The sequence below is a fragment of the Martes martes genome (genome assembly GCF_963455335.1).
Source record: "Martes martes genome assembly, chromosome: 9".
In the NCBI taxonomy this organism is placed as follows: Eukaryota; Metazoa; Chordata; class Mammalia; order Carnivora; family Mustelidae; genus Martes; species Martes martes.
Window position 1 is genome coordinate 118695433 of NC_137896.1, and position 26787 is coordinate 118722219.

General features: G+C 47.4%; 1 protein-coding gene across 1 annotated transcript; it reads left to right on the top strand.

Annotated features, from left to right (window-relative positions):
- Positions 1–236: 236 nt before the first annotated feature.
- On the top strand, positions 237–26306 carry LOC308349018 (glucokinase regulatory protein-like; the record flags this gene model as incomplete). The annotated part of the gene is given in 21 exon segments (XM_080813556.1): positions 237–296; positions 593–703; positions 706–750; positions 918–986; positions 1587–1655; positions 2022–2095; positions 2450–2516; positions 2700–2753; positions 3712–3726; positions 3728–3807; positions 6127–6232; positions 7350–7468; positions 8114–8212; positions 8438–8535; positions 8869–8945; positions 9330–9444; positions 9602–9699; positions 9806–9889; positions 20958–21107; positions 23149–23283; positions 23746–26306. Coding segments are annotated over 21 exon segments (1896 nt in total). The 3' UTR covers positions 23917–26306.
- Positions 26307–26787: the final 481 nt, after the last annotated feature.

Genomic DNA, 26787 nt, shown 5'->3' on the forward strand with positions numbered 1-26787 from the left:
CAAAGAGGGACCCCTGGAGCTTCCCTGGGGTGCCCAGAGGGCTGGGGGCCCACTGATGAGGAAAGGGTGCGGGGAGAGATACTCAGAGGGGGTGGTGCTCAGAGAGGCCAAGGTACCTGGGTTAATCATCACTGTGGCTCACATAAGGCCCCACCAGCTGGAAGCAGAGTTAGCGTGAGAGAAGGGTTTGTGTGGCTGAAGACCGAGGCATGACAGGGTGTCCACAGCGTGCGACCATGCCGGGCACAAAACGGTTTCAACACGTGATTGAGACCCCAGAGCCTGGCAAATGGGAGGTGAGAACCACCCCCTCTCCATGTTGGTCTTCTGCACTGATTCCTAGAATCATTTCTCATCTGGACTTCCCTCCACCCTGGGTTTCTGTTTTCCCTCTCCTCCTTCCCATCGTTTTCCTGACCTTCCCCTATTGCGCCCAGAGTACCAAGTTCAGGCTAAATCCTTGGATGGGCTGTGTGTGTGTGTGTGTGTGTGTCCCCAAACCTTGTGCCTGCTGCCGCTCCCACCTCCAGATCAAGAGGCATGAGTGAGGCCTGGGCTTCCTGTCTGTATCCTTGTGCCCCCTTCCCTCTAGTTGTCTGGGTATGAGGCAGCCCTGCCAATCACAGAGAAGTCAAACCCACTGACCCAGGACCTCGACAAAGCAGATGCCGAGCAAATGGTTCGATTGCTGGGACAAGGTGATATGCTGAGATCTTCCAGGAGGAGGGGCAAGTCATGCCCACAGACCAGGTGACCCAGACCCATCCCCTGGACACTGAAAATAAAGTTGCCAACTCCATGCCAATGGTCCTTAGTGTTTGAGACCTGAGAGCCCCTCCACCACACCATTCATTCCTCCCCCTCCCCCAAATGCACTGTCCTTTTCTTGGCGTCTGATTCCCACCTGTTCCCGACAGAGACTGTATAGTGAATCAATTCTGACCACCATGGTCCAAGTGGCTGGCAAAGTTCAGGAAGTGCTGAAGGTACAGTCTCTCTGTCTTCTCCCCTCCTAACTTCTCTCCCTCCCTCCTCTCTCTTTTCTTGGCTTCCACTTCTCATTTTACTCCATTTCCGTTCTCCTTTCTCCCAGTCCTCCCTCTGGCCTCTTTATTGTCATCTTATTAATCAACAGTCATTATAATAACTATTAACTACATCTCACTCTGTAATTGACATTCTGCTTTCACACTCATTACCTTTGCAAAAACCTGTGAAATTCGTGTGATTGTCTCCATATTTTTTTCAGATAGGAAAACAAAGGATAATCACAGTAGCTTGCCCAAATATATCCAGCTAATAATTGCTGGGTAGCGCTCTTTTTTATTGAGTGATTGGTTGATGACAAAGCTGCTCTCAGTCCTTTCTGGAATGAGTAAGCTTTGAATAAGTAGCTAAGCCAGAGTTGGGAGTCAGACTGAAGTTTCTTTCTCAAATCCAGGCATCTTTCTGTTCCCTTTTGTGGTAAAAGGAGGGTTAAGGAGTCTCCCCAGGTGTTCTTCTGCTGCTGACAAAGAAGGAATGTGCTTCCCCCAACCTGAGCTATGAGGTAGGCCCTGGCGACACAGGCAATTTTTCTTTCTCAGGAACCTGAGGGGGGGCTGGTGGTGCTGAGTGGAGGGGGCAACTCTGGCAGGATGGTGTTTCTCATGTCGGTGAGTACCCTGATCCCCGATTTTCCTTCTTCTGCCTTCTCGGGGTAACCCTCAGGACCATAAAGCTCATCATAGCTAAGCTCCTAGGTGGCCCTCTTGAGGCCTGGCTCCCTCTCTTCTCAAAGCCAGATCTCACCATGGAACCCCCGTATCTTCGGAACCCACCTGCGCCCCACTCCGTCTATTGCACGTGTCTCTACATCCCATGCACCCCAAGCCGTCATCTGCAAGTAGCTTTCAAAGTGCCAAATTCCAAGCAGGACTGGCTTAAGCGCTGGCCTGAGGGAATCCTCATACTAGTTGTCAAAATCCAAGGTAACCGCTCCCTTCACTTTCATCACTACCTCATGTCCTTCCCCCCGATAGGTCTCCTTCAACCAGCTGATGAAAGGTCTAGGACGGAAACCTCTTTACACCTACCTCATTGCAGGTGGTGATAGGTAAGCCAAGTTGGCCCATGCATATTTTCGTTGGCCTGGATAGTGTTTTCTAGAAATAGAATTTTAAGGCTTTCAGGTGGAGATCGTGCCCAGTTTGCTTTGGTCCCCATCATTTCTTATTGCCTTATCCTTGGCCCACTTCACATACTCATGTCACCTGACTGGCCCTTGTAGGAATTGGAGTTTTTTTAGCCCTAGAAAGCGTCTGTCATGGTGTTTAGCAAATAGTAGGTGTTCAGTCAATGATATCTTTCCCATCATTCCCTTCTCTTAAAACATTCCCTTTTCTTCCCTTGTATACCATAATCTTCTGCTTTTAAACCAGTGCCACTGACTTTGAGTCTGTCCTCTTAGGTCTGTGGTGGCATCTAGGGAGGGGACAGAAGATAGTGCCCTGCACGGGATTGAAGAACTGAAGAAGGTCTGTGTTTTCCCCTCGTACTCAACCTGACATCTCTGTCTGTTCCTTCTCACGAGGACACAGAATTCCCCATCCAGCCAAAGCCCGTTCTCTTCCCCAGTCCTGACCCTGACATCTCCATGCAATAGGTTTGTATCCTAGAATCCTCCCGGTGGCACTGTCTCACCCACCCTCCTCTCCTAGGTGGCCACTGGGAAGAAGAGGGTGATTGTCATTGGCATTTCCGTGGGACTCTCTGTGAGTGTGAAGACAGCCTGGGGGGATCCATTCTATAGGGAGGAAGGGGGTGGAGGCAGAACAGCATGGAAAATAGATTGACGAAGTGGGTACTAGAAAACAGAAAAGGTTCGCCCAAGGAATTTTGATTTTACTTTCACTAATTAAGACCCAGCTGCATGAATGTGGAATGACAGGGAAAGGATCCTATTCCAGAATACCTGTGTATCAGTCCATTCAACAACCAATGTAGATGGACTAGTCCCAGGGTCAGCAAACCACACTGGCCAATCATGCTGCTGCCCATTTTTGTAAATAAAGTTTTATTGAGACACAGCCATTTGTGTTTACATAAGATCTATGGTCACTTCATGCTACGATAGGGTTGAGTATTGCACAGAGTTCATAGGGGCCCCAAAGCCTAAAATATTTACTCTCTTGCTCTTTACAGAAGAAGCTGACCCCTGGACCAGCTCTTTGCTACTTAAGCATGGTCCTTGCTTAGCAACATCAGTATCTCCTAGGATTTGCTAGTAATGCAGAATCTCGCCCCCCACCAAGACCTATTGATTCTGAATCTGCATTTTAACAAGATTCCAAGCACCGGATTTGGTGACCCCAGTTTTCTCTCACCACTGCAGTATAGTGATTCTAACAATTCACTAAGCAGAAACAGGTCCAGCAATGCTAGATGCTGAAGGAGGCCCACAAGGAGGGCAGGACACGGACCTTAAAGAGTATACAATTTAGTTCAGGAGTTTTTAAACTTTACCATGCAGAGGATTTCCTTGGGGGAACTTGTTAAAAAAAACAGGCCTGGGGCTGTCCCATCCCAAGGCAGATCCAGTAGATCTTACCTGGGCCTGGGACTGTGCATTTCTAACAAGCACTCAGGGGGATTCTGATGCTCCTGGGCCTCAGGAAACACTAGAGTAACCCCTCCCCTCTCATCATGCCCTTTTTCTCCCCCTACCTTCAGGCTCCCTTTGTGGCAGGGCCAGATGGACTACTGCATGGACAACCCAGCCACCTTCTTGCCAGTCCTGGTTGGTTTCAACCCCGTGAACACGGCCAGGTGAGCCCACTGTATTGAAAGGCAGTGACTGGCCAGGCCCGTGGGGGAGGCTGAGAGGAAACCCATCAAAATCTACAGTACAGCCACAAGGAGGAGGGCATGGTGGCTGTGGTCTTATTCACCGCATCTCAGAACATTAGAGTAAATCCTGTCTCTGAGCTTATGAGGTTTTTGTTCTCGGTGGGTTTTTGTTTTGGTTTTTTTTTGGTCCACTGGTTGATGTAGTCTCTTGTTTCGGAAAGGATTGAAGGCAGTTGCAAAGGGCACATAAAATACCAGAAAGCAGACATTCAAAACAGGAAGTAAAGAGACAAGGAAAACAAGGGCCAGAAGATAGAATAGGGTCGGGAAGATGCATACCCCAAAGATAAGCATCTTTTCAAAGGAGCCGTGGGTGCTGAGTGGCCTCTGATTCCCCTTTGCCCAGCTCCCTTACTGTAGCAACCATTACCCTTTGTCATCCTAGGCTCTCCTTGTGTCCCCCTCTGGCTACTCAAACCCCCACCCTGTCCCCCTTTCCTGAGAACTCTGTGCCACCCAATCACCTCCAGCTTATTCTCTATGTAGATGGCCGCTTTGATCCCAGAGGTCAGCATGTGAAACCGATAGTGCTCAGGTGTGGTTCCCTGGATGTTCAGCCTCAGGAGTGTTAAAGCAAGAAGAGAGTCGATTCGTAGGCCCTTGTGGGAGAGCTCTGATGTTGGCGCTTTGGGGTGAGGCCCTGAAATACCTTATTTTTTGAGACCATCCCTGGAGATGCTGGTGCCCAGCCAGGTGCGGGGAGCTCTGCTGACTTAACCATTGGAGTGGGCCTCTCGATGAAGCTGAAGGCTTCCTGTCGCTGGAATGTTCCAGGGAAAGCTTGTCGATTCCTCAAGAGCAGCTCTGCACATGCAGTGGTGGTCCTGGGGGGAGGGGCAGCCGGGTGCTTTCTGAGGTCCTTTTCTCAACTCCCAGATTCCAGGCTTGTAGCGTAATTCATGTGAAGATATAAATGAGTCTGAGATACTTTTAACCCTGCTCCTTTTGATGGAGGACTCTCCTTCACCCAAAATGTCTGTGCTGCAGTGGATGCTAATTTCAGGTCCTGTGACTAAGTGAAATGACGGATGTCAAACAATGTGGGCGTGGAGATCTCCCAGTTGTTCCTTACATCAGTGGCTCCCAAACTTGGCCGATCTTCAGAGTCGTCTGGGAAGCATTTTAAAAATACAGATTTTTGGGCTCCACTCCAGAACTCCTGAAACTGACTCTCAGGGTGGGCGTGGTATCCAGAAATGGGTAGTTTAAAAAAACAAAGAACAAAAAAAACCACCAACACCAACTCCCCAGGTGATGTTGATGACTAGCCAAGTTTGGGGATCTCAGTGTTAGACCGCACAACGAACCCTGGCTCCGGGCTCTGCTTAGGTCTCTAGGGACTTTCCGAAGTAGATTGAGGACAAATGACAGGAAACCCTTTTACAAAATGGGCATGCAATATGTGAAATTTGCTTGCCCTCGAGGAAATACAAATGAAAAAATACAAAAGTAGTTAAAGAAGGGGTAGACATTTTGCAGGGATGGGAGGATGAGGGGAGGTTAGGGAGGCCTTATACAGAGGTAACTCTCTGAGCTCCTGCCACAGTGGGTCCTTGGCCGGGTATCCCCTAGCAGAGTTGACCAGTAGAGGTCAACTACAGAAGATCCCCGTTCTTTGAGATTCCATGGTTGCACCTAAGCAGGTGACAAGCCTGATGTTCTCTTGTCCCCTTAGCACATTGTTTTGTTCGTGGTTAATTTATTCGAGAAATGTTTGCCAACTGTTGGATGCTACGCTTCATGCCTTGTAGCCGTGCTCCTTCAGTAGGAGCGGTTGTCCCTCCCTCAGGTAGTGAGGGGTTCGCTCTTTGGGGAGATGGTCAGATTATATTTCCAGGAATGGGAAGGGCTTCTGATGGACCTTAAGACTGAAAATAAAGTGGCATTTTTGACATTCTGGTGATAGGCACTCCTCCAGGGGCCTACAGAGAGTTGTGGGTATTGTGGCCATGGCAGCAGGACATGGGCAAGGACCAGGAGCGAAGAAAGTTCTGGTCTCAGGCTGGAGCTTTAAACTTGAGTGTTGGCTTTGCTCTGGGATTAAATGGCTGCATATTTTACTAACGCTTTTCCTTGGGGTTCAGGGACACGGTGCCCCTATGAGCTCCAAAGCACATCTCTAGGAGAATGTTGACGTTAGACCCCAATCCCAATGTGGTCTTTGATCCCGACTCTCATCTGAGGCCCTTCCTTTAGATTCTCACCATCTCCCCACGTCTCTCTCTCTGTGGGCCCCAGAAATGACCCCATAGAAGACTGGAGTTCCACATTCCGACAAATAGCAGAGCGCATGCAGAAGCTGCAAGAGAAACAGGAAGCTTTCGTGCTCGATCCTGCTGTTGGGGTAGGATCCTCCCCACCCTCAGCTAGGGAATGCTTGCCGCCTCCTGGATGCCTCCGATCTTGTTACATCTTGTCTGAATTCCTGGCGTTGTATGTCAACTAAAACGTCGTAAAGCAAATCCTATTTTCCCATTTCCTGGTTCACCTTAAGATGTTGTATTTCTGTCCTGACCCTGTCTGCTAAATCCCTAATCATTAAACAGCTCACCCATCTAGGGCAGGTTTCCCTTTGAAGAACCTCTTTCGCATCTGTGAGTAGAGAGGATTGAATGGGAGGGTGAATTGCTTTCTGTTTCTCTTACACTCTCCTTTCAGAGGTGGGCTTTGGAACAGTGGGATGCAGTTTCATTCTTCTGCCTTTCTAATCCTCTCCCAAACTGGGTGGACCTTCCAAGCCTCCATGCTGCTCTTTCTCTGAGTGTGGTCTACCCTCACTTTGACTTGACACGGCCCTGAGCCGAGTTCCTGCCCCTGGGCCTCTCTGCCAGGGATGGGCCCATGTGTGACATTTTCCTCACCTTCTGTGAGATGGGAAGGCAGCCGCCCCGTGTGAGGTCTGTATCTTTCAGCTCTCAGGTCCTCATCTCTCCTCCCATCTGCAGTTGTTTCCTTTAAATCTCCTTTCTCAGACACCAATTTGGTCATTCTCTTTGCAACAATCTCTTTATGCTTGGTGTGTCCTGTTATATCCCTGTCCATTACAATGGGTGCTTCATTGGTCTGTCCAAAGGACCTGAAATGTGATGTCTGCATTGACAAACCGCTGTTAAAAAAGTGGAGGGTTGGGTTGGAAGAAACTTCTTGAAAAAACAAAACAAAACAAAACCCTCTCCAAAAAACACTTATTTCTTGCTAACAGGACACTCAGTCACTGTGGCCTCCTCCTTAGAGTCCTGAATGTGCCATGGAAATGACCAGAGGTGGCCCTTGCCCTCTTTCTGCTTGTCTCAGTGAAGCCCACAGCCCAGCCCTCCTCATAGTGCACTGGGCACCCCCCAGTCCTGCTGAATGCAGGCCCAGTGGTCTCTGACCAGAGCACATGCCCAGCAGCCACTAATTCGTGAGCTACAGGATCCTCCTTCCTCTCCCAATCTCTCCCGGTGTCATCACCTCCTTAGCCCGAGGGCCTCAGTGGCTCCTCCTGGATGAAAGGTGGAAGCCCGACCAAGATCCTCCTGGAAACCTTGCTACTGGCGGCCCATAAGACTGTGGACGGCGGCATCACAGCCTCTCAGAGGTAGGAGAGCGCGATCAGAGTCAGGCAGGGAGGGGGTCGGTACGGGCTGGGGGATGCAGAGACAGAGGGGTTAAAGGCCACAAGACGGAGGCCAAGTACCACGGCCCCCACACCCCACCCTGGGCCGTGGGAAAAGAGCTGGCCTGGGTCTCTTAGCACACAAAGTCTCACTTGTTTCCAGTGGACCGTGGGCTCCTCAGGTCCCAATGATCTCTGTGCCCACCTGGGACACCTACTCCCTGAGCTTACCTGGGACACGGAAAGCTCACCTAGTTAGAGAGAGTCTTTGGCTTGGGATGGTCCAGGTTGTGCAGGAAGAACTCCTTCTGCTGGGCGTCTGTGTCCCTTACCGGGGTCTCTGGCCTGGCTCCCAGAATCCCCACTTACCTCCTCGTCCACTCTGATCCCATGTTCCTCTCACCGCTCTCTTCATGTCCTTCGCCCTCTGTTGGATCTTTGTGTTCTGCTCACTGAAGCCCTTCCTGTCCTCTGTCATGCGTTCTGACAGTACTCGCCGCACCTCCGCTAGGGACCAGCAGAACTTAGTTTTCAGGGAATTGTACCCTCCCCTGGGCAGGGGTGGGTACCCATGCTATCTAGAGGGGGCTCTGGGCCCACCCCGGGAGCTGGTGGCCTTTCCCCCAGGTGCCTTCTGGAAATCTTGTGGACATTTGAGCGGGCTCATCAGGTGACCTGTAGTCAAAGCCCGAAGATCGCTGCCCTGATGAAGCAAGCCAGCACCAGGTGTGTGGAAACGTGTCAGGAGTGGGGAAGTGGCGTGGGTGGGGGACTGTCCTGAGAACAGCGGAGACTCTACAGGACTCCTTAACACGGTGAGGGGAGCAGGTCTGCGTGGTGGAGGGGCACGGTAACCTTTCTGTTGGTTTACACCTGTGCTTGGCCGTGTGCGTCTTTCTCTGATCCCTGATCTTTTCTCCTCTCGTGTCCTGACCTCTGGCCCGTGCTCAGCCTGGAGAAAAAAGGCCGCGTGTACCTGGTTGGCTGGCAGACCCTGGGCGTCACTGCCATCATGGATGGAGTGGAGTGTATCCACACCTTTGGTGCCGGTGGGACCCCAGTCCAGACTTTCTTCCTGGCTCCTCCTGAATGCAAACCGATTTTCTACCCCCATCGCCAGCCACGGGGGTTCCTCATTCGATGTCCAGACTGTCCTATTTGGATAGGCATTTCAGTCAAATGCTCCTTGCTCTGAACCCCTACTCAGGCCTTAGTCCCTCAACTCCCAGCCCTGCTTAGCTGTGGCCTCCCATGTGTGTGACACCTCACCCTACACCCCACTTGGCACTTTCCTCCAAGACCCATGAACGGTCCCCCAAGCCTAGAATCTTTCTTTCCTGTAAAGCCCATCACTCCTTTCTCCCTGTCCTTAAACTTTCCAGACTACCGAGATGTCCGCGGCTTTCTCATTGGTGATCACAGTGATATGTTTAACCAGAGGACTGAGCTCCTCAACCGGGTGGGAGGATGACGGGACATGGGGGAGGTTGTGAAGGTGACTGGTGTGCAGAGAGTGGGAGGTGACGGGAGGTGGGGACAGGTGGGGGAGTAGAGCAGGGCAGACAGTCCAGGGAAGGGAATATGGGTTAGAGGTCGGGAGGCTTTGGGGGAGCACAGGGAGGGTGGAAGGCTCTGGATTCTCCCTCTAAAGCTGGCTCTAGTCCAGGGCTCTTCCCTCAATTTGGTGCATCATCTTGGGCAAAACACTTGACCTCATTGAACCTCGGTTCTTCCATCTGTGTACAAACACGCTGTGTGAGGGGTCCTGTGAGGCCCTCTGTGGTCTCCAGGTCTGTGTGGGGGAGTTTTTCATGGGGGGGGATCCCCATCTTCTTGTGCCCAGGGTCCCCAGTTCTTCTCCCAAGAGGACTTCCTGACTTCCATCTTGCCATCCCTCACGGAAACCGACACTGTGGTCTTCATTTTCACCCTGGATGGGGAGAGGGAAGGCGGGAGCGGTGGGGTGAGCAGATGGAGGCAGGGGAGCGACTCGGGGGAGCTGTCATTTTTCTGGGTCTTAAAGCACCTGCTCCGAGGCAGGGAGAGGGGTGTCTTGACGGGACCGCAGGGATCAGGAAGAACAGCTTTCATCTCTGGTGCCTCCCCCTCTCCTAGACAACCTCACGGAGGTGCAGATGCTGGTGGAGCAGGTGAAGGAGAAGACTGCCAACATCCAGGCCCTGGCGCATAGCACCGTGGGGCAGACCCTGCCGGTGAGGGTCCAGCCTTGAGGACGGAACCTGGGGTGGCAGTTACAGCAAGGCCTTCCTGGGGATGCAGCTCTGGCTCCTCTCTCTCTCTCTCTCTCTGTTTCTCCAGACCCCTCTGAAGAAGTTCTTCCCCTCCATCGTCAGCATCACGTGGCCACTGCTTTTCTTCGAATACGAAGGGAGCTTCATCCAGGTATGCGGGATGAGAGGGAATTATCTGTGCTGAGGGACTCAGAGGGGAAGGGTTCCAGAAATTAGAAAACTCAAGGCTGGGGCGCCTGGGTGGCTCCGTGGGTTAAGCCTCTGCCTTCGGCTCAGGTCATGATCTCAGGGTCCTGGGATCGAGTTCTGTATCGGGCTCTCTGCTCAGCAGGGAGCCTCCTCTCCGCGCCACCCCCCCGCCACTTGTAATCTCTGTCTGGCAAATAAATAAATAAAATCTTAAAAAAAGAAATACAACCCCTCAAGGCTGGAGGGTGGAAAGCTTTGCTGGACTCCCAGAAAGCCAGCTGGGCAAGTTCTTGTGTTACCGGGTCACTGGTCAGTGTTTCCAAGGCAATGGCTCTGTTCTCTCCAGGAATATGTGAAAAAGACAGGCCAGGCCACCAGTCACCTCACAGATACTTATTTGTCCCTTGTTTCAGGTTCATTGTTGATGTTATAGTCATCCTCACTATACAGAAGTCTTTAAGCTATATCCTTGCAAGTTCACTATGCTGAATTCACTGCAGACAAAATTACTGATATTGTCTGTAATATAATGAAATTATAATTTCACTAGTTTTCACTAATTATAATTTATTATAATATTTGTAATTATCATTTTACTGATTATAATTTTACTACTGAAGCACTGATAATGCTTTAGCAAGACATTATCAGTACAAGCCCTGAAAATAATCATAGAAATAATTATCAGTTTGGGTATACTTTGCAGTTTGGTCTGGAGAGGGCACTGGGACATCTGAGTGTTAGTTCACCTGTGCTTTGTGGCCCAAGAAAGAAGGCAGTTTTGCATCTGTGGTTCCTCCGTTTTCTCACCTGACACCTGCCCACCATCCACGGGGCACAACCAGGGCCCTGAAGGGTTGCGCTGGAGAGATGTGGTCTCATCCATTATTCAGATCACCTCCTCCAGGAAGCTTCCTGACTTGACCAAACAGCTGCCATGCTTTCTTATCTGCACTCAGAACTCAAAGGAAGCCCTTCCCCCTGAGCCAGGGGGTCCATGCTCCTTCCAATGCGTACCTTTGTCTTCCCTTCCAAATGGTGTTCATTGGTCACAGCTCTACTTTTGTGGCATACTTTCCACATTCGTTGTCTCCTTTGACATCTCACATCTTCTAAGAAGTCTTCTCCGATGAAACCCACATTGTCTAGAACCCTCCTTCCAGCTTCCCTGTGCAGTCATCATACCTAATACACACGTAGGACTCTGTTTCTTTTATAATATCATTTCTCATAACGGGTTCCTAAGGGATGTAGGTTTTTCCCCCCGTCTCAGATAAGGAAGCTGAAACTAAGAGATTAAGGCATTGTAATCATAGCCACGTGGCTAAAGCAGGAGCCAGGACTCGAACCCTGGTCTTGTGACTCTAAGTCCCTGGTTTATTTCACTTTGCAGTACAAATTTCAACCATATCCACGAATTGAGCCAGATTCTTTTACTCATTCATTCATTATGCACCTATCACGTGCCAGGTCCTATTCCAGGGATAGGGGATGTAGTAGGGAATGTTAACCTGTGATCTTTTGAAAAAGATCTGTGTTTTTAAAGAAAATTATAATTATAGTAGCAATATTTTTATTGTAAACACTTTAGAAAATACAGAAATCAAAAGGAGAGAAGCATCCATAATAACCTCCTTCCAGGGGCGCCTGGGAGGCTCAGTGGGCTCACTGAGCCCCAGTGTTCTCAGGAGACTAGAGGATCTAAGGGATCCCTTATATTCCTTAAATTCGACCTTGACTGTGCCAAGGAAAAGAATAAATCTCAGATACAAATGCTTTTTTTTAATGTTATGAAAACAAAACACCCAGTTTCCCATTTCAACACATATCCTTAGAATGGGGTGCCTGGGTGGCTCAGTGGGTTAAAGCCTCTGCCTTTGGCTCAGGTCATGATCTCAAGGTCCTGGGATCGAGTCCACAGGGAGCCTGCTTCCTCCTCTCTCTCTCTGCCTGCCTCTCTGCCTACTTGTGATCTCTCTGTCAAATAAATAAATAAAATCTGTTTAAAAAACAAAAACAAAAAAAAACCAACCTTCTTCCAAAAACCCACTTAGACAAATTTTGGAGAATGTCCCTCTAGGCTTTTTTATGTATATGTAAGTATGTCAATATATTTGTACAAAAATAGGACCATCTTTGCCATGCTGTTTTTAACTTGCTTCTCTTCACTGGAAATTATGAACACCTTTCTGTACAAATATATCCATATCATCATTTTTTAAAAGATTTTTATTTATGTATATGAGAGAGCGAATGAATAGGGGGAGGGGCAGAGGGGCAGAGGGAGACGCGGACTCTCTGCTGAGGGCAGAGCCCAACGCAGGGGCTAGATCCCAGGACCTGACGTCATGGCCTGAGCTGAAGTCAGACACTAAGGTAACGGAGCCACCCGGGGGCCCCTAAGTCAAATTCCTGTGATGACTTTGGAGATTGGCCGCTTAAAGACATATATTGGCTATTATTTTTTTTCTTTATTGTGTTACTTCTTCATGCCTTTTGCGCATATTCACCCATTCTTTTGGGCATATTTAATTTTTTCTTACTAATTTATAAGAGGGTGTGTATATAGCAAGGACAGTAGGCTTTTTTAAATTCCTGTTCTATGTTTTCCTCTAGTTTATGACTATTTTTTATCTTTCCATTGTTGATGGAGAGATGTTTTCTTTACATTTTTACATAGTCACATCAATCAGTCTTTTTCTGGTGCGTATAGCTTCTGTCTTTTGCTGGATTCTGGTTTGTATCTTTCCAAATATATTGCGATTGTTTGAAATAAAGAGGCTTCCATTAGTAAGTCTTTAGTTGCAGAAATATCGTTGATGTAAACTCCTCCCACACTTTTATTTTGAAAAATTTTCCACCCTACAGAAAAATTGCCAGAACAGTGAACACCCATACAATTTTCCCTAGATTCACCAATCTTTTTTTTTTTTTTAAGATTTTATTTATGTATTTTACAGAGAAAAACAGCACATAAGCAGGGGTAGTGGCAGGCAGAGGGAGAGGAAGGAGGAGAAGCAGGCTTCCCGCTGAGCAGGGAACCTGACATGGGGCTTCCTCCCAGGATCCCAGGATTGAGACCTGGGCCTGGGCCGAAGGCAGATGCCCAACCGACTGAGCCACTCAGGCACCCCTAAATTCACCGATATTTAACATTTTGCCACATCTGCTTCATCCCTCTTTTCCTCTGAATTATTTGAAAGACACTTGGAGATAAGGTGACATTTGACACAAATTACTGTGTCCCCTAAGAACAAGGACATTTGTCTACATAACCACAATATAATTTTCACACTCAGGAAAAAGGACCGTGAGTACAATTATTGAATATGCAGACTGTATTCAAATTTCCCCAATTATCTCTGCATTATTTTTATTTCCAGGTCCAGGACCCAATCAGGGAGAATGCGTTGCACTTAGTTATTAGGTCTCCTTAGTTTTCTTTAGTCTAGATGAATTCTTTAGCTGTTTTCTGTGTCTTTTATGACATTGATAGTACAGGAGTCTGACCAATTATTTTCCAGAATGTGCTTCACCTTGGATTTGCCCGATGGTTTCTTCATTATATTCAGGTGACGTGTTTTGGCGGGAGTGCCGCAGAGATGAGGCTCATCGATGAGTGTATCACATTGGGAGATGCCTGGTGTCAGTTCATTCCTTTACTGGTGATGTTACGTTTTATCACTTACTCAAAGTAGTGTCAGATTTCTTTTCTTTTTCTTTTTTAAGCTTTTATTTATTTATTTGAGAGAGGCAGAGAGAGAATACGAGCGGCAGGGGAGGGGCAGCGGGAGAGGGACACGCAGACTCCCCACTGAGCAGGGAGCCCAATGTGGGACTCGATCGCAGGAGCCCAAGATCATGACCCGAGCTGAAGGCAGAAGCTTAACCAACTGAGCCACCCAGGCGCCCTGGTAGTGTCAGATTTCTTTGCATCCTGTTCCTTAGTGATCTTTCACCTAATGGTTTTAGCATCCACAGATCATTCTTGGTTGAATCCATTTATAACTATGGTGGTTTTTAAATGCTGGTTTTTCTATCTTTCTGTCTACATTTACTAGTTGGGATTCTTCTGTAAAGAAAATCTCTCCCTTCTCTCCCCACCCCATCTACATTTATTCAGACTCAGTGTGGAGTCATGAATTTTTTGTTGTTAAATGTGTTTTAACCCATTCCTGTCATTACTGATTTTAATACTCAAAATGAGAGCTCATTCAAGCTGGCCCCTTTGTCATTGTGACATGGTCACATTAGTGTTGGAACACTCTTTGCTGTGTTTCTTTTTGGAAAAAGAAAAAAATGCACCTTTTCTCGAATGCAGAAGAGTAGCGTATGACAGTCTTTTGTGCCTTGTGTTTTTTCTTAACAAGGTATCTTGGAAATCACTCCGCTTCAGTTTCTAACTCTCTTAATTATTATTTACCTGTGTGTGTGTGTATGTAGATGTGTGTCTCTACAGTAGTGTCCCCAGCCATCTATGTAGGAGAACAGAAATGTGGTCCCAGGTTCACCTTGTACTTTCCTAGTTCCAGTCCTGGCTGGAATCCGTAATTTTCGAGGAGCGCTGGTGCTTGTCCGTGGGGATCGGTACGGCAGTCCTGCCTTCTCACGGTTGTGCTTCCCGCAGCTTCATTTACCCTAATCTACTGGTAGTCCAGAAGCAGATGACCCCCTTACGGATCGCCAAAGGGTCGGTAGTAGTCTAACCCTATGTCACGATGCCTACGTCATTCCCGTCCCTCCATGTCATGGAGCAGCCATTTTGCCATCTCATATCGTCACCAGAAGGCGAAGGATGAACACAGTACAATAAGATACCTTGTGAGAGAGACCCCAGTCACATAACTTTTATCATAGTATGCTGTTATAATTGTTCTATTTTATTATTGGTGGTGTTCATCTCTTACTGTGCCTAATGCATGAACTCATCTTTATCGTTGGAATGTATGTAGAGGAAAAAATGGTATGTGTATGGCTCCGTACTGTTTGCAGTAGCAGACATCTATGGGGGGCCTGGAACTTAAGCCCCGGGGTAAGTGGGGGCTGCCGTATTTAGAAACCTAGGTGCTAGGTACGCTCACTGCTCCTGCTGACTTTGCCTCTAAGCAAAATTCTTTGGTAGAAAGAACAAGGAAATACAGGGACACCTGGGTGGCACAGTCGGTTAAATGTTGGACTCTTGATTTTGGTTCAGGTTATGACCTCAGGGTCATGAGACTGAGCCCCACATCTGGTTCCAAGCTCAGCGTGGAGTCCGCTTGAGATCCTCTCTCTCCCTCTGTCCTTCTCCCTGCTTGCATGTGTGCGTGTGCGCTCTCTCTTTCTCCTCTGTCTCAAAAAAGAAAGAAAGAACGAACGAACGAACGAACGAGGAAATACAGTTGATCTTGAACAACATGGGGCTTAGAAGCACTGGCAACCCACACGGTTGAAAATCCCTGTATAACGTTTGACTCCCCCAGACTTAACTAATAGCGTATTCTAGACCAGAAGCCTTCCCAATAACATAAACACTCAATTAACACATATTTTTTAAGTTGTATGTATTATATGCTGCATCCTTACAATAAAATAAGCTAGAGAAAAGTAAATGTTAAGAGAATAATACAGAGGGGTGCCTAGGTGGTTCATTTGTCAAGCATCTGTCTTCTGCTCAGGTCATAATCCCAGGCTCCTGGGATCAAGCCCCAAATTGGCTCCCTGCTCTGCGGGAAGCCTGCTTCTCCCTCTCCCACTCCCCCTGCTGTGTTCCCTCTCTTGCTGTGTCTCTCTCTGTCAAATAAATAAATAAAACCTTAAAAAAAAAGACAAGAAAAGAAAACCATACAGAACATTCATTTATAGTACACCACACTGTATTTTTGAAAAAAATCTGCATATAAGTAGACCTGTGTTGTTCAAACCTTTGTTGTCCAAGGGTCAACTGTATATGATTTTTTTCACATAAGTACATATATAGAGATGTATATATACATACATATACATTTATGAATGTTTATATGTTCCCTTTCCTGTTTTCCCTTAATGAGAACGTTGATTCCCAACATCATCAATTTATTTGTCCATTTCCTTAGTCCTACAATAAATACCCATTTTGAAATTGCCACCCTGATACCACTATCATCAACAAACTTACCAAGAAACAGTCAAGATTTCTTTGCAGTTCTTTTTGTCTAATGACCATATTCCACAAAAGACACATAAAGTGTTCAAAAGTCACTAGGATTAGGGCGCCTGGGTGGCTCAGTGGGTTGAAGCCTCTGCCTTCGGCTCATGATCTCGGGGTCCTGGGATCGAGCCCCCCTGAGATCGATCCCCGAATCCGGGCTCTCTGCTCAGCGGGGAGCCTGCTTCCGCCTCTCTCTGCCTGCCTCTCTGCCTACTTGTGATCTCTCTGTCCAATAAATAAATAAAATCTTTAAAAAAAAAAGTTACTGGGATTAAATTTTTTCCTCTCTCTGTAGTTATGTTATCAATATGATATATAGTGAGTTTCATTTCCTTTTTTTTTTTTTCATTTTAGAGGGTTTTTTTGTTTTTTTTTTTTTTGTTTTTTTTTTATTTTTCAGAGAGAGAGACAGGGAGAGCACAAGCAGTGGGAGCGGCAGGTAGAGGGAGAAGCAGGCTCCCCGCTGAGCAGGGAGCCCAATTGCAGGACTGGATCCAGGGACCTTGGGATCATGACCTGAGCCAAAGGCAGACGCTTAACCAACTGAGCCACCCAGGTGTCCCTGAGTTTTGGTTTTCGATATCACTTTATCTTTTGAATATGTAAAACATAACGTGGTTTAAAGTCAAACTGTATCATAAGGAGATGTCCCATCCCCTTCACTCTTCCTTCCACCTGTTTCCACTCATCCCTGCAGGTAAACAATTTCATTAGTTACTGACTTGCCTTCCTATGTTTCTCTTTGCAAAAAAAGCATATTTGTATGTACTTTGCAATTTTTTCTTTTACAAGAGGCACTGTGCTATGTATATTCTTTTGTGCTTTAATGAGATATCCTGAAAATAACTCCACTTGGGTTTATGAAACCCTTCCTCATTATTGTTTACATTGGTGTGTAGATTGTACATGTGCAAGAATGATTGGGGCAGTCTCTGATGTAGGGCATTTGGTTGTTTCCAGTGTTTTGCTATTACCAATAATGATGCGATGAATATGCACGTGTTTATGTAATGTAGAAGTGTATCTTTGGGTAAATTCCTAGACGAACGAGAGCTGGATCAAAGGATAAATACATATGTAATTCCATTAGATACGGCAACATTTCCCCTCGGAAGGATTGTCCCATTTTGCTTCTTGTACCAGCAATATAGGAGAATGCCCGTTTCCTATAGTTCCTTTTTTAAAAAAGATTTATTTATTTATTTGAGGGAGGGGAGGGCGGAGGGAGAGAGTCTTATGCGGACTCTGCACTGAGTGTGGAGCCCAGCATGGGGCTCAATCAGTGACCCTGAGATCAGGACCTGAGCCAAAACCAAGAGTTGGATGCTTAACCAACTGAGCCACCGAGGCACCCCTTCCCCATAGCCTCTTTAAAAGCATTCAAAAGCTTTTGAATTTTTGCCAGTCTGGTAGATGAGAAATTCTATTTCTGTGTGGTTTTCATTTCTATTTTACTTATTATGTGTTTGGTTGAGCATCTTTTCACATGCTTAAAGGTCTTTAGTAAATCTTTTTCTTTGTGAACTGTGTGTTCATGTAAATACATGAAATATACTCATTTTCTAATGGTACTGGGGTCTGTATGCCCCCTTGATTTTTAGTACTTTATTTCTATTTAAAGATATATTTATTTGAGAGACAGAGAGTGAGAGAGCACAAGCAGGGGGAGCGACACGCAGAGGGAGAGAGAGAGAAGCAGGCTCCCTGCTTAGCAATGACCTCGATGCTGGCCTTGATCATGACCTGAGCCGATGAAGGCAGAGGCTTAACTGACTGAGCCCCTGATTTTTTAGTACTTCATAAATCAGGGGCATTAGTTCTTTCTTTCTGATATGCATCGTGAATATTTCATTTGGGTTTTAACCATGCAAATGTCTTTGTTTTAATTCTACTGGGGTAGAACTTATTAATCCTTTTTTTTTTTTAGATTTTCTATTTATTATTTATTTGACAGAGAGAGATCACAAGTGTAAGCAGAGAGAGAGAGGAGGAAGCAGGCTCCCCGCTGAGCAGAGAGACCGTTGCGGGACTCGATCCCAGGACCCTGAGACCATGACCCTAGCGGAAGGCAGAGGCTGAACCCACTGAGCCACCCAGGCGCCCTATTAATCCATTTTTTGTTGAATCTGGACCTTGAGGCACAAAAAGCTCTCTGCTACCCCCAGGTTGTAAAGGGACTCCGCCTGTGTTTTCTTCTAGTACATGTTTCTTCTAATAAAAATGGTTTCTTTTTTCTTTTCCTTCTTTTTTTTTTTAAACACTTAGACCTGCAATTCATTAGTTTATTCTTGTCTATGGGTTAAGGTATGAACCCAATTTAATTTCTTTTTACGTGACTATCAGATTGTCTCTCTCCATATATATAAAATTTATTCGAGAGAGAGAGAGAGAGAGAGAGCGAGAGAGAAGGAGCTGGGGGAGGGGCAGAAGCAGGCTCCCCGTTGAGCAGGGAGCCCCATGGGGAGCTCTATCCCTGGACCCCGAGACACGACCTGAGCTGAAGGCAGACGTTAACCAGCTGAGCCCCCCAAACGCCCCATCTCAATACATTTTTAAAATTCATCTTTTCCTGAGTGATTTGAGATGCAACCTCTATCAGATACTTAGTTCCCATGTGCACTGGTTTATTTCTGGACTTTCTGTTCTGTTCTACCAGTCTGTCTATTGATGTGATGATGCCATTCAGTTTAAATATAGAGGCTTATTGTGGGCTTAATATTTGAAAGGTTAATGCTTCTCTCACTCTTCTCTTTAAGGATTTTTCTAGGTACAGTTGCTGCCTTTTTTCTACATGGACTTTAAAATGAATGTGTCTGGATTCAGATTATGTGCACTTTAAAATATTTTTGTGTTAATGATAGTTCATGGTACAAATGGTTATTTGATGGTCAGTGACATAAATGATATAACCCAGATTTGACTGATCTCTTTCCCACAGGGCAGTCTGTGTACTGCATACTAGTTAGCTTTATTCTGATTGGTCAGAGTTCTGCGGCACTCTTTTTTTTCCCCCCAAATGAGCCACAATATCTTTTTCTTTCTTTCTTTTTTTTTTTTCACTTTTTATCTAAATTCCTGTTAGTTAACATACAGTGTAATGTTAGTTTCAGGTGTATAGTATCATGATTCAACACTTCCATACAACCCCTGGTGCTCATCACAAGGGCACTCCTTAATCCCCATCACCTGCTTAACCCTCCCACCCCCACCCCTGCCCCCACCTACCTCCCCTCTGGTAACCATTGTTCTCTGTAGCTAACAGTCTGTTTCCTGGTTTCTCTCTCTCTCTCTCTCTCTCTCTCTCTCTCTCATTTTCCCCTTTGTTTGTTTTGTTTCTTAAATTCCACACACGAGTGAAATCCTATGGTGTTCATCTTTCTCAGACTGACTTAGTTCCCTTATCCTCATAGTCTCTAGCTCCATCCACATCCTTGCAAATGTTCCTACTCAGTCTTCATGTCCTTGTCAGTCACTTGTTAAGTATTTTCACTATACCCTCTGCAAGGGGTGTGTGTGACCTGCTCCTTCTAGAAGGCCAGAATAAGGAGGCAGAGGTAGTGGTAGCTTGTTCCCTAGCCTGGCAAGGACCCAGTCACTAATCCCCTCGATTCGTTTTCTGGACTCTTGTTACAGTTAGATGCAAAGTGCAGTAATAGAAGGTTATATAAGGGCAAGAGATGAGGGCCAAGGACAGGTGGTCTTTCACTCACAGTACCGTGTGTTTGCACAGTGTTTTAGTATTCAGTGTGCTTTCATTTACACTATCTTATTCCCCCAAGGAGATGATGGTGGCCAAGTAGGGAATGCCTTCATCACAGATCAGAAGACCTAGATTTAGGTCCTAATTCTTCATGTCACTATCCTATAAACTTATTCAAGTGGCTTCTTTTTTAATTTTTTTTTTTAAGATTTTATTTATTTGTTTGACAGAGAGAGACATGGCGAGAGAGGGAACACAAGCAGGAGAGTGGGAGAGGGAGAAGCAGGCTTCCCGCGGAGCAGGGAGCTGGATGCAGGGCTTGATCCCAGGACCCTGGGATCATGACCTGAGCTGAAATGAAGGCAGACACTTAACGAATGAGTCACCCAGGCACCCCTCAAGTTACTTCTTTTTATTTTTTAAGATTTATTTCTTTATTTACTTGAGAGAGAAAGAGAGAGTACAAGCGGTGGGAGGGGCAGAGGGAGAAGGAGAGAAAGAATCTCCAGTGGGCTCCCAACGCAGGGCTCGAGCTCCTGACCCTGAGATCGTGACCTGAGCCACACTCGAGAGTCGGCTTAGCCGACTGAGCCACCCAGGTGCCCCTCAAGTTACTTTACTTTTGACCTCTAGTTTCCACAGATGTAGAAATGGGGATAAAAAAGCCTAGTTCATTGGGTTGTTATAGGGGTTAAACTGAACTAATTGTCAACAAATGTGTATTGATCAATAACCATGTATCAGCCATTATCAAAAAGATTGGGGCTCTGGAGCAGAGTAAGACACCATCTCTGCTCCGGGAGCCTTTGGTTTAGTGGAATGAGTCCCAGGACCTTCACTCCTCCCCTGTCGGGCACCTGGGGGGCAAAAGGAACGTTCCGATAAGTGCAAAACCCTTCTGGGCAAGAACTCAGGGAAGAGATGTGTGTCCTGGGGGGTCAATACCACAAATGTGTGACACCAGCAGGTTTGCCGGGGACAGTCCTGCTTTACAACTACCGTCCTAACATCTAAACTCGGGGCTGGTCAAACAAATTCCATCTGTATTTAGGGCCCTGGTTTTTGATCCCTGGATCCCTGTCTGACAGTAGGGCCCTCTGCACCCTCTTGCTCTCCCGTCCTCTCATTTCCCAAACCCCCGTGTGCGTGTGCCCTGTTTAGAAGTTCCAGCATGAGCTAAGCACCAAGTGGGTGCTGAATACCGTGAGTACAGGGGCCCACGTGCTTCTTGGGAAGATCCTCCAAAACCACATGTTAGACCTGCGCATTCGCAGCTCCAAGCTCTTCTGGAGGGCGCTGGCCATGCTGCAGGTAGGCGGCGATGGGACGTGGCCGGCTGGGGCCTGGCCTCCTGCCTGGGCTGCCACGGAGCTATGGACGTGGGTGGGGCTAAGGGCTGACTTTCCTCCAGCTGTTGTCTTATTGGGCTCATCCTCTCCTCTAGGGAATGCATGTGCATGCTTGGGGCATGCCTGTGAGATCATAACTATCAGACAATTCTTTGAGTTACAAGTATGGGACAGACACCTAGTTCATTCTGGTTTAAGCTAAACAAGGCACATGACTGGTTCATGGAACTCGGGTCCCAGGATAGCCAGATCCCAGTACTCTAAACAGTGTACTCCAGAGAATGTCAGCCTTGAACTTTCTTCTATGTTGCTCTCCTTCTCAGGCAGCTTTTCTCCAACAGGTGGCAAACTGGGCCCCAGCAGTGCCGGCCCTGCTTCCTACCAATTTAGCAACCCGGATGGAAGGAGAGTGTATCTGTGCCCGTGATTCCCACGCATGCCTGGGAGGAAGGTGGCTTGTCTTGGGTCACATGCCATCCCTGAGCTGGTCAGTCTGCCCAGGCCTGGCTCATGTGCTCTCCCTGTGGGATGGCACTGGAGGAAAGGGTGGGAAGTGAGTCTCAGTCAAACAGCCTGGCCTGAGAATGGAGGGACGATAGTTTTCTGGAGGAAGTTCAAGGCGCTGGTACTAGGAGGAGGAGGAATGGCTGCAGAGCACATAGCACAACAGCTGGTCATGAAAGGAGGGTTGCTAGGTTTAGCGAATAGAAATACAGGACAGATTTGAATTTCAGGTAAGTAAAGGATTTTTTGGGCATAAGTGTATTTCATACAAATATGAAATATTTCATACAATATTTGAGGCGTACTTACAGTATTTTTTTCATTATTCACTTGACATTCCTGTTCCTGGGTATCCTGTATTTTTATTTGCTAAATCTGACAACCCTGTGGAAAGGGAATCAATCAAAGAGCTTTAGTGAGGACCCACCAGGTCCCTAAAACCTTCTCAAATCAATAGAACCAACCAACCAGAAAAAGAAAAGTGCATTATGCTCTTTAAGATGCTGGGGTTGGGGTGGGTAGGGGGAATCAGAGATCTGTCTGATCCAGGCCTCGCCATCGCAGAGTGGCCCATCGGAGGATTACGTGGAAGACTGAAAGCCAGACCAGAATTCGAGCTTGCCAAATACAGCTAGACCCAAATCATCCAAAATGGCAGCAACCACCCATATGTGGCTACTGAGCCCTTGAAATGTGGCTAGTGTGTCCGAGGAGCTGAACTTGAAGTTTTACTTAAAAACTGAAGCAGGGTAATTTTCTTCATTAAATGCAACTTTATTGTTTTGGTAGAACTACATTTTACTTTTACATCGAAACTCAGTACCTGAACTGAGATGAGCTGGGATTATAAACTAGACACTGGATTTCAAAGACATGATACAAAAATATTGTAGAATATCCTACCGATAATTTTTAATATTATTGACATGTTGAAATAATATTTTAGATCTATTGGATGAGATAAAACATGTTTAAAATTAATTTCCTGTTTCTTTTGCATTCCACGTGTTTCTTTTTTAATGGAGTACTAGGAAATCCTAAATTACATGTGTGGCTCGCATTATATTACTCTTGGGCAGTGCTGAGCTAGTGGAGGGGAGAGGAGGGTGACAAAAAGGAACAGATTTGCCAATGAGCCACCTTGGCAGGGTATAAAAGAAGGATAGGGTTGAGGAGGAAACCGCAAGAGTGAGTTCAGTTTAAGATGACCAGCCTATGGGGTTGGAGGCACACGGCTGAAAGTGTGACCAGTTTGCCATTAATCCTCCAGTTTAACCCAGCCAATCAAAGCCCGCCACTAACCCTTTTTCTTCACACCTGGGGGTTGTGAGTTTGGGATCACCTATGGGGACCACTTCCCTGCAGCCTCTGTGGCCAGTCTTCGGGATCCCAGGCGCCTGCCTCCCACTCTCCCACTTCTTTCTCCTCCTCCACTCTCTTCCCCCGCTCCCCCAACTTTGCCTTCCAGCCGGACACTGACCTTACTGCTTCTTCCACAGCGGTTCTCTGGACAGCCCAAGGCTCGATGCATCGAGACCCTCCTGCAGGTGATCCACTTCCCCCAGCCACTGTCGGATGACATTTGGGCTGCTCCCATCTCCTTCCACATCCAGCTCGCACAGGAGAAGGAGCAGGTATCTCGCCGGCAGCTAATCATTCAGCAAACATTTACTGAGTCCTTAGGACTCTGTATCAGGAATCTTGCTTGGTACTGGGTTTACAAAGTTAGAGACCTTCTGCCAACGAGCTCCCTGTTTCTCTGGGCATTGTGATCGTGACAAGGAGGCACAGAGGTGCGGAAAGGCTGCTGCAGGGCTGCAGAAAAGGGGTCTGTTTAGGAGGGGAGCCAGGAAAGAGGGGGAAGGGTCTTTGAACTGGGTCTTAAAGGATGAATAGGAATTTTCTGGGTCCGGGGGAAGGCGTCTTTCTGTTCTTAACCCATCTGACTACACTTTCTGGTCTTGATAACTCCCTTCTGTGCTTGCATCCAACCTAGTGGCTTCTGACTCCCACACCGAATGCTCAGGCTCTTCCGGGGCTCTTCGCAGATGGCCTCACTCTCTCTGGCTTCAGTTCTCCCTGCCTCTTCCCCACAGGTGATCCCGGTAGCCTTGCGGAGCCTCCTATGCCGGTGCGCCATCCCCGAGGCGCAGGCGCAGCTGGCTGCCGCTCCGTCCGTCTGTGAGGCTGTCCGGAGCGCCCTCTCTGGGCCAGGTCGGAAGCGCGGCGCGGACCCCCTGGAAGGCCCAGAGCCTACCCCGCTGTGAGCTGCTATTTCTGGGCGGGTGAAGCCCTTGGAGGCGTGGTGGACTCGCAGCACGGGAGGAGGACAGGCCCAGTTCCCGGGGCCACCCGCAGCCCAGGGTGGGGGAAAAGCGGCTCTGTGCTTTGGTGGTGGGTGGTTCTTGCCCTTGACCCACTGGCATATTCTGATTTCAGAAATGAAACGAAATGCCTTGTTTGGGAAAGTTAACCTTCCGATCTCAGCAGATCAGAGTCAGTAAATTAAAGGTGGGCCAAGACGGGTGGCATGGGTTGGTCCCAACAACCGGTTTATTTCTTTACATCCGCCCTGCCCCTCAAACCCATTTCATTGTCCACTGATCCAGACCTTATCCCAGCACCTCTGTATCCCTCATCTCCAACATGTGGATTTGTGTGAGCGCGCACCTGCACACACCTTCGGCTCCTGCACGGACTCATACACGCAGGGAGAAGTGGGAACCTAGGTGATTCCAGAGGAAGGGGGAAAGTTGTATCCCCAACATAGGACACCCAGAGAAAGGATCCCAATTAGGGAGGACAGCAGGCTCCTCATCACTAGAATTGAAAGCTACATCCACAGAGTAGACCCTGAAGTGAGAACTGCTTCCCCTGCCCTAGTTTGTAAGGGGGACATACGGAACTCTGGGGGTGTTGAACAGCCTCTGGTGGTGGGGTGCGACGAACACTAGAAACCCGGGTCTGTCCATTAGAGACCTCAGCTTCGGCTCTTTGGACGTGGGGAAGGCAAACCTTGCCCATCGCAGACCCATTCCAGCCCTTCAGTGCCTAGGGCGTGCGACTCTGATAAAAGAGAGCTGGCTCCCCCTTGTGCCCGAGAAGTACACAGGTAAAAGCTCTGGAGCTCCCTGGAACCTTCGGGCAGTAGGGTAACCGCTAAGGAGCCAAACAGATTTTGGTTTTATGAGGATAGAGTCACCAGCCTTATAAAGGCGGCTGGAAGCGCCCCTAAAATGTCTGGGGGCCTCCATCCTCTATCGGAGCGCTCTTTCCCTGCCATACATTGACATTTATATTGGACCCGAGATCCTTAACCAGGGCCACTTTCTTCAGCCACCACTCCCCTGACTTTTCAGTTTCATCCCTTTGTTTTTCATCCTCCACAAATGCCTCTTCCTAACTCCATAGCTCAAGATGGGTAAAGTGAGGAAAGGGTCCTGTAAAAGATTTCTGCTTCTCTTTACCTAGAACTCTCCTGCTTGTTTGCATTGGGTAAATTCCTCTTTCTTCTCGGCATCGTGAGCAGGGTCGTCAGAAGAGGTACCCAGCTCTCTAGCACGGGAGAGGGCAGAGTACCCCGTTGATGCTGTTGATGATGCCGGCCTGCAGTAGCCTCGCTCCCAGATGTGGGATGGGTACGGTTCAGGGTCCGATTTCCCCAGTGCTGGGTGCAGGAGGACTCTAGAAGTCCAGAGGGTGTTTTGTTTTGTTCTGTTGCCAAGTACTTGGATGGTGCCGTAGTATCAAGTCAATTCAAGTCTTGTTCAGTTGTGTGTGATGTTCAGGTATAATGAACTCGATGGAGTGGCAGCTGGGGGAGATAAAGACGGCTAAGGTCTGATCCCCACCCCCTAGGAATTCACAAGCACAAAAGAATAATTCCAATACAAGACAGAGAGAGTCGAAATGGATTAAAAAAGCAGGCTTATTTGGGGAGATTACGGGGTAGGCCAAGAGTCAAGGAAAATTTTGGAAGAGAGGAGGCTGGGGGGTGCCTGGGTGGCTCAGTTGGTTAAGCGACTGCCTTCAGCTCAGGACTTGATCCTGGAGTCCCAGGATTGAATCCCAGGATCGAGTCCCACATCGGGCTCTTTGCTCAGTGCAGAGTCTGCTTCTTCCTCTGACTCTACTCCCTCTCATGCTCTCTCTCATTTTCTCTCTCAAATAAATAAATAAAATCTTTAAAAAAAAAAAAAAAGAAAAGAAAGAAAGAGAGGAGTTTGGGGTGGGGAGAGGGAACATCCAAAGAAAACCTGGGAATGTTTGGACACTTGTACTGATATGTGGTTCCAATATCAGGGAGTCAGGTCATTGTCAATGGAACCTGACCTCTAGGCAGAGCTAAAGAGGTTCAAAGACTTTTTAGAATTATCCAGAGACAAATGGTAGGGTGACAAGATTTACCATAATTTTGAATAAAGCAAAGCAAACTTCCGAGGTTAAGAAAGCTGTAATCTATTATCAACACAAGGCAGCAGTTGTGCTGAAGCGATGAAAGGATCTATCCCAGGAGATTGGGTTGGATTGTGGAAAATGAAGGAAACAATTTCCTGCTATATTCATTTGCTCAATCAAAAGTAAGCAGTGAAGGGTGGGAGATATTTGGATATTGCATATACTTCAAACTTAATATATTAAAGACTGGAGCCCAAGATCTCTCCTCCCAATCAGCCATTCTTTTCATAACATAGGCGGTCTTGAATATTAAACAGGCTGGGCCAGGCACATGGGACAGTAAGGCTGAAGGAAGACATTGGGACCAGGTAGGAGATCACAGGGCCTCGATATGACTCCAGGGATGGGCCCTACAGCACAGCAAAATGTCTAAGATCCAATCCAAATTCAGCTATGGTTTGGACGGGGGGGTCCAAATCCTAGGCACTGAACCTAGGAGTTGTGAAATGCTTCCATCCTGGAGGAGAGAAGATTCGGGCTTACGTATAAACTAGAGGCTGGTGTGCTCTGGCATGGGAGGAAGAGACAGAAAGGGGAGCCAGGAGCATCTTGTAATGCCAGAAAGTAAAGAAGCGCCCATAAAAACAAAAGGGACCTAGAAATCAACCTGAGAGAGCTCCCAGTGGCCAACGTTGGAACAATGTGAGCAACAAAAGAAATAATGTACTGGACTGTAACAC